The 19500-nt window shown below is 47.6% G+C and overlaps 2 protein-coding genes across 2 annotated transcripts in view; both read right to left on the reverse strand.

Moving 5' to 3' along the window:
- pdlim1 (PDZ and LIM domain 1 (elfin)) overlaps positions 1-3021 on the reverse strand; it is a 6791-nt gene extending 3770 nt beyond the window's left edge. The window contains exons 1-3 of the mRNA XM_017424228.3: positions 2751-3021; positions 1222-1373; positions 816-900 (exon numbers count right to left, since the gene is read on the reverse strand). Coding sequence (XP_017279717.1) covers positions 816-900; positions 1222-1373; positions 2751-2843 — 330 coding nt within the window. The 5' untranslated portion in view covers positions 2844-3021. The remainder of the gene's footprint in view (positions 1-815; positions 901-1221; positions 1374-2750) is intronic.
- Positions 3022-4715: 1694 nt separating this feature from the next.
- Positions 4716-19500, reverse strand: part of LOC108240655 (sorbin and SH3 domain-containing protein 1) — a gene marked incomplete at its 5' end in the record, with an annotated part of 24492 nt that continues 9707 nt past the window's right edge. The window contains 12 exon segments of the mRNA XM_017424268.3: positions 4716-9402; positions 9611-9717; positions 10286-10470; positions 11560-11655; positions 12404-12865; positions 12986-13180; positions 13641-13766; positions 13880-13994; positions 14282-14328; positions 14848-15018; positions 15150-15214; positions 16931-18250. Coding sequence (XP_017279757.3) covers positions 9335-9402; positions 9611-9717; positions 10286-10470; positions 11560-11655; positions 12404-12865; positions 12986-13180; positions 13641-13766; positions 13880-13994; positions 14282-14328; positions 14848-15018; positions 15150-15214; positions 16931-18250 — 2957 coding nt within the window.

Here is a 19500-nt window from a genome sequence, read left to right on the forward strand (position 1 = left end):
GTCTGTGACCCTGAGGACATCAGGACATCTGTCTGTGACCCTGAAGACATCAGGACATCTGTCTGTGACCCTGAAGACATCAGAACATCTGTCTGTGACCCTGAAGACATCAGAACATCTGTCTTAAAACCTAATTCATAAATTAAAGACCCAGAGCTCCTGAGAGGAATGCTTGTCACCCGCTGCCCCTCATGTTTAGCTTCAGACTGATGTTGACTTGGAGCCATTTTGATTAAATCTTTAAAACATCGTCAGCGACTCTCAGCTGCTACATCAGGGTTTAGCTTTAGAGTTAAAGCCATTTCTTGTGGCAGCCATCTTGGATTGGATTTCTTCCAAAAGTTAATCAGATGCAGACGTCCAGGGGTTAGTATTTTACTAACACACACACACACACATGCCATCATGGTGGACAAACAAACGCAGCTCATGCCTCATGGTGGAAATCACACAAACGCCTCCAAAAATAACACGTTTCCAGCATCTGATGTGCAGAAGCCCCGCCGACAGGAAGTGACCTGGACCGGACCGGACCGGACGTGAACAGAACCGTCTGGACGGTTTCTGACAGATGCTTGAAAGGTGTTTTTTTGTTAGAAACTGTGAGGAAACGCCGGCGGGTCGTCGTCTCACTCCGGCCTGAACAGGAAGTGGGGCTGGTGATAAAACTACCGTCTCCTAGGAAACGCCCTGTTGGGAAGCAAACAATGACTTCACCGCTGGCAGCGACACCTTCACCACAAGCCTTCACAGGCTCGGCCAGAAAACAGCTGCAGGAACTCCACGACTACCTGGAGACGGAGGCGGAGACTCACCCGCGGCTCGGACGCCAGATTCATCTTGTATGGATGACTCTTTCCTTCCTCGGAGGAAAGCGGCGACCACAGCTTGGATTCTGACCTGAGGAGCAAACAGTCTGTTAGCGAAATATCTGCTGATTATCGGCTGATTAGATTTTAACGAAACTTTCAGGAAGTTGTCATTTAAAGTCCACCAACAGCTGATTAACTTTTGGAGTCAATCCAAATCAAGATGGCTGCCACAGCCAACTGTGAAACCAACAGCACTGACTCAGACACTGAGCTAAACGTGTCGTATTTCGCCTGTTTCTGTCAGCACAGGTATGTTTAACAGCAGCACAGTTTACAGTGAGACAGGTAGCTCCGCCCCCTCTGCTGAGTAAACAGACGTGACATCATCGGACACCTGGCTCACACCTACCTGTCCACGGACAGAACCATCTCCTCCACGCAGCTCTTGATCTTGTTCTGCGCCTCCAGGTGGGTCATGCTGTCCGTGGCGTCTCCGTTTATGGACAGGATGATGTCCCCCGTGCACAGGTTGGCCTGCGCCGCCTTGCTGCCGGGGTTCACCTGCGACACAGAACACAGGTGCTCAGCGCCAACTCTGAAGGTCATCCTGAACGCCGTTAAAGTGCAGGTCTGCACTGAATGTAAACAAAACACCAGGTGGCCGTCTGAACCTCGACTGACATCAAACAGATTAAAACTAAAACAAACTAAATTAAAACTCTGAGTTTATTGTTTTTTTTGTGGGGATATTTTAAAACTTATTTTCCTAAAGAGCCATGAAATAAGAGCCAGTAAATATGTAAAATATCACTTATCAGTGAAATTTGAATAAAAACGTCCCGTTTGTTCAACACAAACATCGTTTTAATGTTTACGGTAAAACAGCAGCGAAGCCCGGAGCAGTTTTCAGCTGAAATCAAGATCGAGATAACAGAAGGAGCTCCAGAAATTCCTCGCCACATTTCCGAGGGCGGAGCAGGAGAACGTTTACAGCAGAACCACCGGCTGACGTTCCACAGCCACAGGAAGATAAAAAAACTGAGCTTTTCTGGACTAAATCTGATCAAAAATAAAGATATAAATACAGGATTCGGGTATTTTTCCCTCAACAAAACTAAACGACAAAGAAAGCAAATAATCGAGATAAACGGAGCTGAAGTTCAGCTACAAACCGGGTTTTACCTTCAAGGTTCAGAACCTGAGAACAGAACATTTGGACCGGGCCAGGACAAAGGGGGCGGGGCTTTGTCTCTTTAAGAATGATGTCATCGAGGACAAAACAGCTGAACATTTAGCAGACAAAAAAAACTGGGTGATGTTAAAAAAAGGTTTAAAGTTTCAGGGTTTTTGCTCCTTTTAGCTGTAAGGATTCAGTTTCAGCTGCTTGAACTCTGTCCTTTTAAATAAACACTTTTAAACAACTTAACAGCCAAAAAGCAGCTTAAACAAATAACTTCTTTGCAGCTTAAATCAGCCAAAGTATTTTCTGTTCAGCATCTCTTCAGCTCTTATCAGATCAAACCTGTTTTATATAACATTTATTAACAGATTCACAGTAAAGAACAGAACATTTGTTGTCAGCTGGACAGAGAACGAGTCTTTTTAGTTTAAAACACGAAACAATTCCTGATTTTAAGGAACACAGATGGTCCCTTAAAATGGCCGCCGCTTATCAGCCTCAGGTATTAAAGGTATTTCAACAAAACAACTAAATTAACTCGAGTAAAAAGTCACAAATCTACGTTTTCTGGGGTTAAACCCGAGTTTAAGCCGGACTCAGGTAATTAACGGAACACACCTACAGCTGAAGCTGAAGCTAAAGCTAAAGCTAGCTGAAGTTTTAGCTCCCGGTAAAGTAACGTTAACTCTGCGTCAGTGAGCTCCAGGTGAGGTTAGCGCGAAGCGAACACGAAGCGTCCAGGTGTTCGGTCCACTCACCCGGGAAACGGCCAGCGGCTGCTCGAAGTCTTTGCCCCCGACCAGCCGGAACCCCCAGGGCCCGGGACCCTCCATCTCAACCCGGAGAGGCATGGCGGTGCTCTGCGGCTGGTACTGCGGCGGTTCTGGTTTCCGGCTCGGGTCCTGCCGACAGTTCCGAGTCCGCCTGGCCCAGGTTCGGGGGAGGGGGGGTGGACCCTCGGGTTCCTGAGTGACGAATCGACGCTTCCAGCTGATAATTGAGCGGACGAAGATCGTGAATTCGGGAGGATGAGTCACTACAGTCTGGGAGCGAGCGGAAAAGAGCTACTTCTGGTCACGTGATCCCACACTCAGTTTTTATTGGTTAAAGACCAGGAAGTCAGGTCTGCTTAGTAGAAATACACTGTTTTCTTAATTTATTATGTTCTGTTTTACCATCCTAATTTACAGATTAAATGGTGTATTTCTATTTTACTATTTCTATTACTTCCTCCTCTGTAAATATTGTGTTTGTGGTCCTTTGTGATAATTAATAATTGTATAAAGACACCAAAATGGACTCAACTCACATTTATTCTGTGCTTCAGTTAAAAAAATTAAAACTAAAGGAACAAGCTGCATTAAAACGTTAACAAACAAACCAAACTGCTGTGGACTAAAACTCACTGTTGCTTTAAGGCTTTTAATTTGGCAGTATTTACTAGTAAATGACAAAAGTGGCACTTTTTAGGATTACAACACAGCTACACAAATACAGCGAATAAATAAATGAGCAGTGGTGTTGCCCAGCTACTCCTGAAACAGTGAAAGTTTTTGGAAGTTGCAGCAGAGCGGCTCCTCTTCATGTTTCTCTCGGGGATGAAGTTGTGTCATCCTGTTTTGTGCGAGCTTACCATTTATGGTAGAGCTGAATCCCAGGATGTGGAATGTGACACTCCCAAAACCTGAATTCCTGCCAGGAGCTCTGCTGAAAGTAGAGGAAAATGCCTGGGCAGAGAGACCGAACGACACACGCACTCTCATGTTGGGCTCGCAAAACCCCCGATTCAACGAGCTGCCCTTCATCGTCTGGGAGACAAGCAGCTGAGAGTTAGAACCCAAAACATCTGTCACAATCTGCTCCTTTATACACAAAACATCTGTCACAATCTGCTCCTTTATACACAAAACATCTGTCGACACCTTGAGAGGAATATCTTAATGCAGAACAGAAGCAAAAACAAACTAAACTCCACCCAAAGACTCACAGCTTGGGTCGATTTAGAAGAGCCAAACAAACTGAACACTTTCAAATAGTTCCAAACAGTTAATATCTTACCTGCTGTAGATGGCTCTTTGACTGAACTTAGTTTGGAGAAATATTTTAATTCTGACCAGACTGATGAGCTAAGAACAAAACATTTACCATCAAATATTCCTGAAATCTGTGCAAACGTCTTGCCTGAAGTTTTCAAAGTGAAAGAAGCAGAAAACTGTTTTCTGTCATGTGCAAAAAAACATTTCCACCTTTAAACACATCCGGAAACGGTTCCGAACCAGAACCAAAACAGAATTTCTTTCTTTCTTTGTTGTTAATGTTGCTGTCAGAAAGAGGATATTTGAAAAAATACTCAGATTTGGGAGTAAAGGAGTCACGTTTTGGTCCCGGTCAGTCAGTACTAAACCGCAGGAAAACATAAATAACTACATTTATTTTATTTATTTAATCCAAACAGCTGGGGGAAATTAATAATCCACACCAGACAAAAGCTCAGGACTCAGGAGGATGAAGGGGGGCCGGTGGGGGGGCCAGCAGATTTAAAGGGTTGCCCCCCCCCGGTTGGTGCCCCTGCCAGTTTGACCCGGCTCGAAGTGACGATGAGGAGGAGTTTCCTGCAGGAGGAAGTCGTCTGAAATCAGAGCGATAAACAGGAGCAGACAGCCTTTATATTTATTTTTATAAATATAAACTTATCCTGAGCTGGTAAATAAATGAACACAGACTAGTTTCAACTGTTTATTAAATATTGCATAATACCAAAGTCACAGCAGTGTATAGTATCTTTATTTTAATGTTGTCAGTGTAACGTCACTGCAAATAGAAGCAAACAAACCAAACCTGGTGCAGGTTGTGCGTCTTTAACTAGTCCTTTCTTCAGATTAATAATCGTTAACTGTGAAGCTCGGTGTCACACTCTGCTACAGAAACGGACGAGTCTTTTAGTAAACGTCTCCTCGTCAGACTGATGGGAAAACACTTCAAATTCAATAATCTGACAACGAGGCACGGTTCTGAGGCAGCGTCACGTTCGATCCGCGCTTCGTCTCGAATCCTTCAGGAGAAAAATAATCAGAGGTCAGAGGTCACTCTGAGGCTTGCAGCCTTTTCTATTTTACATATTTACAACCCTTCCTGTCCTCAAACTGCTCGGTTTTTACATGTTAGTGTACATTCATATATTCATACATTCATTCATCCCTTCATGCTTTACGGAGCACAAAAAAAAACACTTATTTACCGACTGCGTGGTGCGTTCTCCTGTTCTGCAGTGAAAAATAAACTACTTTAACAAACATTTTGCTATTTAACACCATGCAAGTCAAACACAGCCAGCAGTGGAGGCTTCTGTGGTGAAACACATCAAACCAATCTTTACACGATGTTGGCAAAGTGGTCAGGAGCAAAAAGGACGAGCTGGAATCGACCACAGAGGAGAAAGCACTGATTGTACGACATTCAGGTAAAAATAACAATACAGAGGGAATCAGAGGCAACAGAGATTAAAGACAAATAAGCTTTTAGAGCCAAAGAATCAAAGTTTTTACTCCAAATTACACTTTAAGCCCCGCCTGCACTGCTCCACTCCGGATTTATTTTTACTGTTATTGAGAAGAATCTTCATCGACGAATCTAAACTCAGACAAAGTAATTAAAGATTCTCCCAAAACTGTCTGCAGTTACTACAGCTTCTCCCAGTTTAGGCCGTATTTCTCCTGGAGGTTAGTTAGTCGTGAGTTTCTGACGGTTTTAGCGCATTTCTGTGTGCTGTATTGTGGGCCGCGCACATTATTTCCCTGCCCGCCTCTCGGTAACGATTTCATCTCCTGGAGTGAACTTTAGAAATGAAGGCAGCAGATTTGGACCGAGGATTATTTATCATCGGAGTAGTTGCACAGATATTTTCAACATGTGCAAATTTTAGGTGAGAATCCTCTGATTTGTGACAGGAAACTGAGAATCTCGCCAACGTTCTGAGACATTTCAGAGACTCCAACAGCCAAGTGAGATACCGGCGGTGTTAAATATTTCTGCACACAATAAAGTTTAATGACTACAGGACTGGTCTGAACCGAGAGGCAGAAAAAAAACAGTAAAAACAGCGAAATGGTCTGCAGTGTCATCGTTTCTCAGCGTATTTCACGCCAACAGGACCGAGCTTTTAAAACCATCCTGGCAGTGCGGGCGAGGATCTCAGACGTGGTGTTTCCAGACCAGTTTTAACACTGTAGACAAAACAAGACAGACTTGAACAGTTTTTAAATCGAGGAGGAAACACGGAGCTTCTCAGAGCTGTAAGAAGAGCTGCTCAGCCTCCGACCCATAAACTACAGCGACGTGTTAAAACAAGCAAACACGACGAGCGGAAAGACGACACGGATGAAAGCAGGACATGAGCGGAAACACAGAGAGGAGCTGAAGCCTCCGACAGGAAGACGCTTCTTTAAGGTCAGAGTTCAAAGAAATTAAAGCTGAACCAGCGGAGTAAATCCTGCCACCGCCTCCGTTTTATGATTCAGTTTAAGGACTGATGACTTTACGGCTGTAACCACAACAAGGGAAACATATCGCTGCGTCTGGAAGGCCCCTTAGTTTCCTTTAGGCTGATATATTCATACAAACACACACATTAAGGGTGTAACGGTACAAAGAAACCACGGTTAGATATGTTAGGGATGAGAGTTCAGCACAGGGAGAAGAAATAAAAACAGAGAGGAGACGAAAAGATGAAACCTTGGGTTGTTATAAAATCATAAATCATCAATCGAGTCGAGGGTTATAACTCAGCGGCTGTCATCACGACATGACCGCCTCGAGCCGCGACGCCATCACCTCCCCTGGCGGCTCAGAGGCGTAACAGCAGCGGTTTGACTTCAACCCTCGACGCCCGTCCCGTCAGACTCTGAGAAGGCTCAGGTTCGGGTTAAAGCGTTTCATTAAAGTGGAAACATGAAAATAATTCACCCTTGTGTCGTGGAGTTCCTCAGGGTTCAACGCTCGGACCACTCCTCTTTATATACGCTGCCATGAGATACAATTATCGGTCAGCAGGGGATAAATGAGCTATATTCAGTTTTATTTAACGATAAAGTTCGACAAATCCAATCTATTTCATTATATACTGTGTGTAGGAACTGGATTTATGATTTAGGCTCGTTTTTATTTTGTATATTGCCCTGAGATGATTTTTGTAATGAATTGGCACTATATAAACTCTAAGGCAGCAGGTCGTAAACACCAAGGTGAGATCGGTCGAATGGTTACTTCTCTGGAAAGTTAGGAAACAGAAAAGTAATTTTGTTCCGTCTTATTGATCCAAACGGCGTCATTAAGGTCACGAGTCAAACAAATAATCTCCGAACTGAGAATTATGTCTTTTGTTTAGAAAACAGTCTAAAAATGAGAGTTTGTTTTAATTAATTTGGACTAAAATTGATGCAAAACAAGCAACACAAACTGAAATCCATCACCTAATGAGAAAATATAAAATCAGCTGAGTTTGTTTAATAAGTGGAGTTAATTAAACGCATTTACTGATAATTATAACCGTTTCTGATTTTCCACATGTTGGCGTTAATCCTCGTTTCATCTGAATGACTCCTTCTTGCTTTGCTTTTGAGTAAGGTGCTTTAGAAACTGTTTTTTCTGTCGTGTCGGTGAGCAGAAAGCAATAAAAGGATAAAACGAGCGCCCTGTTCGAGATGAAAGTGGTAAAAATAAATGTACCGTCACACCCTTAATCACACACACCTGCATACATGTTAATAAGAACATTATTTTAACCTTAATGTGCTTTTTACACGTTCCTGGCTTCAAATTCAAATACTTGCTGTTGGTCGGGCGGGGTCTTCCTAACGACCAAACAGGAAGTGAAAGAGCTACCAAGCCCCGCCCCTTAAAGGCATCGCCGTTCGTTTTATATTCAGTCAAAATACGATTAAAAGGGCAAATAAATAGTTTGCACGTACGCAGTCCCGGAGCGGAGCAACGTAAGGGCGGAGTTAACTCTTCCGCTGCGCCGTCGACTGCAGGGCGACGTTTGCATAGAAAATAAGGCAACACTGAAGCAGATTACACCGAGCTAAAGACACGGAGTCGATGAGAAATAAAATTCAAATGTAAACCGTTTCATTGGACGAGCTTCGCCTCATCGTGGACATTAATGTCGGATTAACTTTAAAAGAATTACTTGGGTGGAACGATGATCCAACATAAAACTTTAATTCTTTCTAAAAACAATATTTGGCTGCACAGGTTTGAAAGGATTGAGGAGTTTCTTTCATCCAAACGGCTGATAAACAACTGGAGCTGAAGGTCTTTTAACTTGAAAGGGCCTGTTAACTTCCTGTTAGCGATCAGGATTGACTGCAGTTCTACATCACCACGGACGGAGGACCAAGAAAGACCTTCAAGCTGGACTTAAACCTGCAGCCGTCCACACGGACGGGACGAATGTCTCCTGGAGAAACGTTTGACGGTCAGAGGGGACAAGGACGGAGGACGTTTGGAGTCCAGGTGAGGCTTCAAGACCTGAGAACACCAAACTAACTGTCAGGCATGGAGGTGGCAGCATCATGCTGTGGCATGAAGTGAGCTGAATAACGAAGGAGGAAGAAGAAGAAGACTTCCTCCAAGTTCTTCAACTCGAAACCAACTAAATTATTTCTGCCAGGAGACACCAGGAGGTCCAACACCAGGTGTCCAGGAGGTCCAGGAGACACCTGGAGGTCCAGGAGACACCGGGATGTCCAGGAGACACCTGGAGGTCCAGGAGACACCTGCTGAGGGACGTTACTGGGGTGTATGTATATATTTGAGCCTTTATGGAGAAAATCCACAATAAATTCAAACCTGATTTTGAAAACGACTCGTCCCGTTAGAAGAAGAAGAAATCAAATTTAAATTAAATTTGAAATAAATCCCACGACGAGCGTCCGGAACGTCTGATTCCCAGAAACACGTCAAATGAGACTCGTGGTTTGGATCCTGGTTCTGACAAACCGGTCCACCCGGACCTAAAGTCCTCCTCAGGTGAGCTCCGTCCTCTCGCCGAGGCGCTACATAAACACTCGTGAAATATAAAATTATTAAGTGGAAGCTATCGTTTGTGCAACACAAGTTAGTCTTTTTTTCCTCCACACACGGAGACGGATGAGTTCGGCCAACCGGGTCGATGTGGGATCCCGGAGCGAGCGGCGCTGAGGTCCATCCGTCCGTCTCCGTCCTCGCCGCGTGTCCAAACGGATCGCTTCCCCAAACAAAATACATGGGCGGGGCTAAATGACTCCACCTGTCAGCCATGCGCAGCAGCAGGAGCTTCCAAAGCTCGGCAGGTTAGACAGGATTACAGCTTCACTTCCTTCACGTAATTCCCAGGGAATGTCCCGAACTGCTTCGTCCTCTTCGACGTCCCTGTGGACACGAAGACAAGATTTAAAGACAACCTGAGCTCAGAAACAGCAGGTGAGTTATAAACGTTAGGCTGTCAGTCGTTAGAGACCCGATACGTCGCGCACTTCCTGTTGTTTTACGGAAACCCTGGACAGATTAACGGGACGCGGCGAGCGCAGAGGAATCTCCCAGCCCCCACCCGGCCCCGCCCAGTCCCCACCGGACTCACCGACAAACCAGCCGTCGTCGCACTTCTCCATGACGCTGACGAGATCGCCCTCCTGCAGCTCCAGCTCGTCGTCGTTCTGAGGCACGTAGCCGTACAAGGCCTGGAAACTGTGGGACAAACGGAGACACGTCCCGAGTCAGAGACAGGTTCCTTGGTGGTTCTGAAGGTTCTAACGTGTCCTTTTAACTCGACGAGGCCGAGGCTGGTTAATGTGGGAACGTGACACTGATGGACAGGAGTGCAGTGGACACTGGTGGACAGGGACACTGTGGACAGGAGTGCTGTGGACACTGGTGGACAGGGACACTGTGGACAGAGACTGTGGACAGGGACGCTGTGGACAGAGACACTGATGGACAGGGACACTGTGGACAGGGACGGCCAATCCAACGAGTGCTGTCAGACAAATCTGTTTTATGCTGGCAAAGAGAAACCATCAGCTGCAGTCAATCACGATCACTAACAGGAAGTTAATAAGAGGCCCCGTCAGATTAAAAGTCTGAGAACCTTCAGAACTTATGGACATGTTTCAGCTCTTCTGTTTAATTTAATGTATAAAAGTCTTAAATTATGACGACTCTGACTGCAGGTGCAGCTAAAACAACCAACCAACCAACCAAACAAACAAACAAACAAACAAAGAGTCGAGTGTAACGGCGAGAAGAGCCCACTCACATTCCACAGCTGAGGCGGCTCGGCTCCGGGCTGCTGCTGAGGGACAGCGGTTGCTGGGAAATGATGAGACATTGTTTACTGGGGTGGGGGTGCAGCCGGTGCAGCGCGTCGGTACGGTGGGACAGCGTGCTGCAGTATCTCACTGAGGTCTCAGCAATGTTCAAGATCTCATTACACACCGCCTCCTGGCAGAGGCGTCCCGGAGGACGGGAGGGAGGACGGGGGAGGTTAGACGGGGGGACAGGACAGGAAGGAGCCCGGAGAGGAGCATGAAGACAGGAAAGCACAGGATGTTAGTCAGGGTGAGCGAGCAGCTTCACAGGAAACAGATTAAACTGCACTTCCTCCTCAGCTCTACCAAAACATGGCTGACAGAGCAAACCATGACTCAGCACTTCCTGTACCAAAACATGGCTGACAGAGCAAACCATGACTCAGCACTTCCTGCTGATAGATTCTCTCTGTACGTTCGTTGGACACAAACTGCTCCTGCAGACTTTCTGCTGCTTTAGCTGTTTGAACAGCCAAACGTTCGGCTCGTTCAGCTGATGGCTGCTGAGACTTTTAGACTTTTTTTTAAATAAAAAGCTTAAAACTGCTACTTTTAGCTTCTAGCTACTGTTCTGCTACTTTTAGCAGCTGCTCTGCTAGTTTTAGCTTCTAGCTACTGTTCTGCTACTTTTAGCTACTGATCTGCTAGTTTTAGCTCATAGCTACTGTTCTGCTACTTTTAGCTACTGTTCAGCTACTTTTAGCTACTGTTTTGTTACTTTTAGCTCATAGCTGCTGTTCCACTACTTTTAGCTACTGTTCAGCTACTTTTAGCTTACAGCTTCTGTTCTGCAACTTTTAGCTTCTAGCTACTGTTCTGCTACTTTTAGCTCCTAACTAGCCACCGGGGTGCGGTCGCTCGGTGGTTCAGCGGTTAGCGTCATCTCGAGGCTGTGGGTTCGAGCCCAGCTTGTTGTGACCCCTGCAGGAGGAAGGAAGCTTTTAGCTTTTAGCTAGTCTTTTTTAACCGTTAGCTTCTAGCTACCATTTTTATTGTTTCAGTCTCTCAGTTTCAGCGTTCGGACTGAGTTTCTGAGGAAAATGAAGTTTCTCTGATTTGAGCTGCAGCTTCGGCTGTTTTCTGTCACACGGAGCGCTGCAGGAGGTAAAAACGATGTTTCCTGACACGCTGAAGCTACAGAAGGATCCGTCTGACGTGTCAAACATGGAGACCCGACCAGATCAAAGGGATGTTAGTGAAAAACGTCGTTTCTCCGTCTTACCGTGAACGAGTTGACGTTGTTGTTGTCCTGGATGTCCAAAGGAAGGACGGGGCTTCTGGAGCCTCGGCCGTGATGGTCAGCCTCGTTCCTCACAACCTGCAACACACACACACACACACACACACACACTTTAACATCAAAGCTTTTTGGCTCCGCGTGTTGCCGTAGTTACAAACATGTCACCGCTATAAAACAAAAACTCTCCATCTTTGAAGGAAACGGAAACATTTTCAGATTAATCCTTAAAAATGTAAGTGTGATCGCCGACAAACCGAAACATGAAGGATTTATCTGCAGCCGGCTGGACGTCGCCTCGAACTGATTATTTAATAACTGCTTTTATGATTAAAGGAAACTTTTACAGAATTAATATCGAACTTTGAACAGTTTGGAGTTTAAATCTGACAGGACGTCTCGTTGCCGTCTGAAAATAAATCCAATCTCCGGTTTATTATTTTGTTTATTATTATTAATGACGACAATCCAAAGTGGGCAGCAGCAGCTAGCTGTAGCACCTCGAACAGGAATGTTGGAACATTTCAGCTGAAATGAACAAATAAAGCAGAATAAATTTAAAGAAACTCCTGAAGTCGCAGTCGATTTATAAACACCTGTAAATGTAAAGAAATCAATCAGAATTTAACGTCTTTGAGACCGGAGAGGTTCTGACGGTTTCCTGTCCCGTCGCCGGTACTTCCTGTTGAATCCGAGCCTGAAACACGCCACAGCAACACGCTGGCGCCGAAGGTTAGAGGTGAGCACAACGACATGCAGCTGAAAGCCACTCGGGCTCCTCGGAACCAGCGGAGCCGGGATGCAGCACCGCACACCATGCAGACGGTACCTCTGCGGGGCCATTTCTCTTGTTGCCCGGGGCAACGCCTTCCCCCTCCGTCAGCCAGCCCTCCAGCACCGACCCGCCGCAGGGGCTCACGCTGCGGGACAGCAAGAAGTCCTCCCCCTGAGGCGGCGTGAAGGTGAGGAACGGCGTGGCCGAGCTGGGTCTGGGGGGATAGGGCGGGGGCAGCGGGGAGGCGGACGGCGACGCCACGGGGGAGGAGCAGTACGGGCTGCTGCTGACGTGAGGCACGGGGCTGGCCGAGTATGGCGGCGGCAGGTACTCGCCCCAGCGGTAGGACACGGTGGGCAGCGGCGGCAGAGGAGGGGTGGGCGCGGCGGGGGGGCTTCCGCCTCCCACCGTCAGGGAGATCCACTCCGAGGAGACGGCGTGGACCTCGGGCGACACGGAGCGCCGGGGGGAGTGGGGGAGAGGCAGGGGGGAGGTGGTGAGGCGGGTACGGTTCAGCTTTTTATTGGAGGAGACAGAAAATGGAGGAGGAGACACATTTAAAGAGGAGGGGTCATAAAACCCACTGATGTGGACAAAAAGTTCTTCTTCGTTTCTGACTTTCATGCGTTTCCTCACCTGAGGAGAAGCATTGGTGCTGCGCTGCGGCGAGTGGCTGAGCGGCGGGTCGGGGTAATCCACGCCGTTTTTGACTCGAGGACGCTTGTGCACCTCAACGTAGGTGACGGGGAAGATGCCCTGCCTGTTGGTGCCTGACACTTTACCTTCGTACCAGTTCTCGTCCACTCTGCGGATCAGCGTGATCCTCTCGCCCTGCGGGGTCACAGCGATCAGAACGTTCAGGAATGTTCATACAAGTCCTCCTCCTTCAGGTCCGTCAGGACCGAACGGACCGGATCAGGTTCTGAAACGATTCAAATCTGAAAAACAGAGGGGACCGAGAAACGAGCTCAGCCCCTACAGCAGCTCAAAGGTCAAAGGTCAAAGCCTCTCCGCTCTGAAAACAACTCGACTTCGCTTTGACTTCTGGACCAGAACCGGACCAGAGGACAGATGTTTACCCAGAATGCACCGCAGCTGTCAGCACGGTGGTGGAGGGCTGATGGTTTGGGCTGATTCTGGAGTCAGATGTGACAAACAGGACAATGATCCCAAACACAGCAGAACGGTCCAGAACCAGAACCAGAACTTTAGGGAGCTGAGCAGGAACCAGATTTGAATCATTTCAGTCCAGATCAGTTTCCTGTCCTCAGAAAGGACGAGTCCTCTGCACCTTTCTGAAGGACATCTCCACCATCGTGTCTCCTTTAAAGTTGAATCGGGCCACGGCTTCTCCGTACTCCAGAACCTGAACCGGCGCGCTTTTCTTCGGCTGAGCTTTCTCCGTTGGCGGGAGGAGCTGCGGGGTAAAGAGAACGACAAAATCACCACCGAGAAAACACAATCCGACTCAAACGGCCATCTTTAAAAAGCTTGAGACGACAGAAACGGATTAAATCCTTAAAACCTGACCTCGACGTAGCTTCGCGGGAAGATGCCGACCCGTCCGTGATGTTCGCCTTCATACCAGTTCTGATCGACCTGCCGGATGATGTAAACGATGTCGCCCTTCTGAAACGGGAGTTCCCTAAAAGCGTAAATAATAAAAACAATAAATTCGACATGAAGACTCCATTTAATAAAACTGTTTCATTGCAAAGTCATGAAAACTGCTCGTTTCTCATCTCGTCTTTAAATGAAAACTTTTTACGTGTTTAAAAGCAGGTCAAAAACGGAAACAAAGTCTGACAGTTTCAGCTTTGTTTACGTTGAATGCAGACCTGCATTTTGCATATCTGGCTTCGATCAGGACGAACTGTTTTCATGTTGGATATTTTGCAATGAGAGGCTTTAGTTCTGATCATCTGGGCTCACTTCAAGGATTCTGCTCTGAAGTCGAAGCGGGCCATGGCCGGGGTTCTCTGTGGAGACAGAACAGCTGAATCAGGGTCAGGTTTTTATTTTATCACCAGTGTCAGTTTTATGACCGCAGCTCAAAGTGTCGACATTTAGTCCGTTTAGTTTTTTATTCTTTAAAAAGGTTCACGATGAAGAAGCTGCTCCAGGTGTGAACAGTTGATATCTTACCTGTTACAGATCACTCCTCAACAAACTCAGATTGGAGGACTGATGAGCTAACGGCTAGTCTGAACGCAGCTAAGACTCTGAGCTGTTTCCGAAACCTTTAAATCGTTGTCTGTTTCACAGCGGCAGCTAGCTGTAGCACTTCCTGCAGGAACGTCATGATCTTTAGGTGGAAAACGGGTTAAAAGTTTAAATGTAAGATTTTGAGTCTGTGAAAGTTTCCAGATTGGAGCTGAGGATCAAATTAATCCTTATTCCTCCAAACTGAACTCGTTCAAAGAGCTGTCTGCAACAGGTAAGATATTAACTGTTCATCGTTCTTCCCCCCAGCCTGCAGCCTCCATCTTTGTTTTTACCTCCACGCCCGACCTCCTCTTCTCCGTGTTGTCCGTGATGTTCAGCAGGTCTCCGAAGCGCTCATTGGTGATGAACTGATGATGCGTCGGGACGACGCTCGTGTGTCGCCTTGACGCCGTGTCCGCCTCTTCCTGTTCCCGCTTCAGCCGCCGCTGCTCCTCCAAGATTTTCTGTCAGGAAACCAGAACAAACCGATGTTTCCCTCAAGATATCTTCTTTTTTATTGGTGGAAAACAGCCTCTGTGGCACAACATTCCTTATTAAACGAGCTGGAAAACCAAATTATCTTAAACTGAATTACCTCTTTGTCTCCATGACGCCTCCTCAGAACTTCATCCTGACTTTCCTCGTGAGCCGGAGAGGAGTCTGACACAGAGACAGAGAAACTATCAGCATGCAAACTATAAAACCAAACACATGTAGTCATACTGCAAATCAAAAACACATCATGCATACTTCAAATGAACACATCTTCTGCACAACCAAGACAAAAACAGCAAGAAAAGAAAAGCTAAATTCAATCCTGCATGCACAGAATGGAAATAATGTCCAAACATGAGTTCATGATCAAAAGAAAGGATTGAAAATATCAAACCCACTGGTCAGGAAATGAAAAGAATAAAAATCAGAAAACATGACACCATGGAAGTTCTGATGTTCAGCTTTAGTTTTAGATTTTCTCCTTTTTTAGCAGCAGAAGTTCAAAGAAGGAAAGATTCTTTGTTTGGGAAACTAAATGACAGTTTGAACATTAAATCTCAGTAATCAGCTTTTATATTTCAGATTCATTTAGAGGTTTATGTTTTCTGCAGGTGTTTCAGTGGAATCTCACTGGGCTGCGACTGTTTGAGGGTAGCTGGATTTAAAATTTAATGTTTCGACCAGCAAGCCGCTCTGTACCACCCCCCCGCCCCCCGCCCTCGTTTATGATCTGATCTGCTGCAGGATCCCGTGAAGAAAGGATGAGGAAGACAGGAAGACAGGAAGCCGGTTGATTTTTATTACAGAAGAAGCGTTGAGGCAGGAAACCCCGGGGACGAGGCAGAATCTATCAGGAAGTATCAGAGATGTTCTTCTCCAACCCAGAAAACACGAAGCTGACAAAGTCCCACCATCCTGACAGAAACTGATCTTACTTTAACCTAAAACCAAAAACCTCTTCCTCATCCTGAGCCTGACTGGAGGCTGAAGGACCTCGGAGTCCTGATCATCTGCAGCTGGAGGAGATGATCCTGAGCTCCATCACCGTGGATGGAACCTAAACATGCTTCAGCCTCTAAATCATCTCCACCTTTTAGCTCCTGAACTGAACTAAGAAGACCGTCAAGATCTGAAGAAGACATCGAACCCTGAAGAAGGTCTGCAGAGAAACTGTGGTCTTGAACCTTTGGTAGCCAGAAGGTCCAAAGGAGACTCGTCACCATCGCTCAGAGAGCCACGGCTGTAATCTGGTTGAACCTCTGCTTTTTAATCCCAGTTCATCTTGTTTTTAACCTGGATGAGAGGACAGCAGGACCACCACACGCCTCTGCTGTCCTCCTGACGAGGACATCTCAGGAGACCACAACACAGAACAGCTTTGGGCAGATCTGGACCAGTTTCTCAATAATTACTCATCTCCAGTGGAGGTTTTAGACGTTCAGACTGCAGTCTTGGAGGATTTTTGTCCCAAGCAGGAGTCAAAACCCAAACTGAGACAAGTTGGAGACAAACACGCTCAAAACTTAAGGACTGTGAGTCTCTGTGACTCTACGAACATTTTGAGACGATCTGGAGACTCCGCCGCCAACAGTTGCAACTCAGTGAGATCCTGGTTTAATGTCTGTACAGATCTGTATCTATAAATCTGTTACCAGAAGCTTCCTGAACCTCCTACAGTCACTGAAGTGTTTCGATGAGTTTTTGGGGGACTGAACTCATTCAGGGTGAAATGAAAGGGCTCTGAACTTAAACACACCACACAGACTGGAAATGGAAGGTGGCGGCGTCACTTTGTGGAGGAAAAGGTGGAGACTGGGTCGAGACAGATGAGTGACCACAGAGGGGAGAGGGTGACAGAGGTGAAGGGATGGAAATAGCAACCTCTGTGCCGAGCTGCCAGGAGGTTCCCGTTGGCGTCCAAGCCGCCCTGCTCGCTACCCAGGTGGTTGGTGCCGCCACCTTCCTCGTGACTCAGCTTCTCCAGGACCTCCAGGGAGGAGAGGCGCTGGGGGATGAGGGGTCTGAGCTCTGGGGACAGGCTGCAGGGCCGCTGGGGGCCTCTGGTCACCCTGGTGGCTAACAGCGTCCTTCGGGTTTGCTGGGATTGCAGGTTCTTGCGTAACCGGAAAGGAGCCGGCCCAATGAGGAAGAGGTTTCCGGGAGGCATGGTCTTCTTCTCTGGCGCTGGCGGCTTCTCCTGATGCGACGTAGCCTGCTGCCGCTCATGCCGCAGGATGGTGGTGAAGCGGGTGTAGGAGGCTGGGCAGGAGCCTTTGCATTTGCTGGGTTTGAGGAGGTGCTGATGGTTCAGGTGGTGCAGGAGGTGGTGGTGGTGGTGGTGGAAATGGTGGTTCGGGGGAGTCTTTGGTTCATGTTGGTGGATGAAGATCTGCTCCACCTCAGCCTCGGTGGTGCAGGGGGACTCCTCCTCAGGTTCACGCTCTGGGACCGGGACCTCCACCCTGGAGGGTTTGTGTTCTGCCTCCACCAGGGAGCAGACGTCTGTCTGCGTGCTGTCGCCAACCAGCAGGGACTCGGCGGACACGGCGGACGCCATGTAGGGACGGGCGGGACCGTGGCTGGGACTGTGCAGAGTGGGCAAAGAGGAAGAGCGGTTCGGAGCCGGGACGGCCCTCTGAATGATTGTCTCAAACTCGCTGACCCGCGACAACACGTTGTCCCGTGGAACGTGACCGTCCGCCTCCGACCTCTCGCCGTCGGCCTTCACGCTCTCAAACAGGGAGGCCAGGCTGCGGACGCTGCCATGGGGGCTGCAGCCCACGGAGCTGGGCCGCCGGATGTGATGCATGCTCCGGTACAGGCTGGAAAACTCCGAAATGCTCCTCCTGATCGCAGGGGAATCATCGCTGAGGCCAGGAGCGCCGTCGCCGCCGCAGAGCGACGGTCGCCTGCCGATCTGGTCCCCGGGTCCATCACAGTCCGGCTCACAGGGGCCCGTGTAGAGGTCCTCGCAGCTGTGCGCCTTCGGGTGTCTGACGCTGCAGTCCTGACTCCTGCCACCGGGTGGCAGCAGCCTGGGCTTGAACTTGGATGGCAGTATCTGAGGTATGCAGGCTTTGGCAGCAGATAAAGGCTTCTTACTCTTACACTGGTCACCTATCGAATTACCGGCAAGAACCGTTCGACAATTTACAGAGGAGCAGGGCGAAATAAAACAGCCATTCCCACCTTTATAATCCACTGGCAGGCATGCAGGACAACAGAATAAACAACCAATTAGATTACAATGATCACAGCTTTACACACAAACATGGTTAAACAGTTATGCACGTCTCTAAGATTAAAGGAACTCCATGAAAAGAAGCCGACTTGATGCGCCGCGCATCAAGTTCTGACAGCGAGGCGCTGCGTGAAGAACGGCAATGGAACCAGGAGAAATGTGCTTGAACAAATGTGATGTGATGTTGGAGGTGTGGAAGGAGCTGGAGCTGCATGCCTCCTACTTCCTGTCAGCTTTTAAATCTGCTGATTCGGATTAATCAGCTCCTGCAGCCGTCGGAGTTTCCCCCAAAATAACGAACAGAACGGATTAAAAATAAAACACTTCCTGGAGGGAATGCATGTCGCCCGCAGATCGTCTCAGGAGCAGAAATCACAAAGTTTTCATCAAACCTGAAAAACAACGAGCGAACGCCAAGATGAGCGGCCATCTTGGACTAACGCTCTCAGTCGAGATGCTTAAAAAAATTAATTTTTCTAATTTATTTGATCCTCGTTCCACAGGGATCCGGTTCAGGATCATCACTTTTCTGCACGTTCTAAAAAATAAAGATCTACAGAAATGATGTCTGTTAGCAAAATATCTCCTGAACCAGTGGAAATTCACGTCATGAACTAATTAATTTGGCCAACCCAAAATGGCTGCCACAGCCAACTCATGCCTGTAATTCAGCTGGTTTCACAGACTGAGCTGAACCGCGGTGTGGTAGTAGCTGAGAGTCAGTTTTCAGCTTCCTGTCGGCTGGAAACCAGGATGCTCGTGATGGCGCTGCTTTCCCGCGCCGTGAGACCCGGGAGGACACGCCGAGGCGTTTTATTTCTGACACGCAGCGAGAAAACTGTCCCCATCTGACTCCGAGGGACGCCCTGAAGGAGGCTCGGGGTTTCTGAGACAAAGACCTGTGTCCACGTCAAAGACACGAGACATGAGACGGAGACACGAGACGCGAGACTGAGACACGGGAGGGAGACACAAGATGGAGACACGAGACAGAGAAACAGGACGGAGACACGAGATGGAGACACGAGACAGAGACGGAGACGCTTGATGCAGCTCGGGTTCTCCTGTGTTTTGAATCTTTTTCTTTCTGCGTTCTTTGTGATAATTTATTTATTTATTTAAATGTTTATTTTCTTATTGTTAAACTGTTCAGGCAGTTTGTTTTTGTCCTCTCCTGTCCCGTCCCCCCCCCCCGTCTCCTGTCCCCCCC

Source organism: Kryptolebias marmoratus, linkage group LG22, assembly GCF_001649575.2.
Source record: "Kryptolebias marmoratus isolate JLee-2015 linkage group LG22, ASM164957v2, whole genome shotgun sequence".
Classification (NCBI taxonomy): Eukaryota; Metazoa; Chordata; class Actinopteri; order Cyprinodontiformes; family Rivulidae; genus Kryptolebias; species Kryptolebias marmoratus.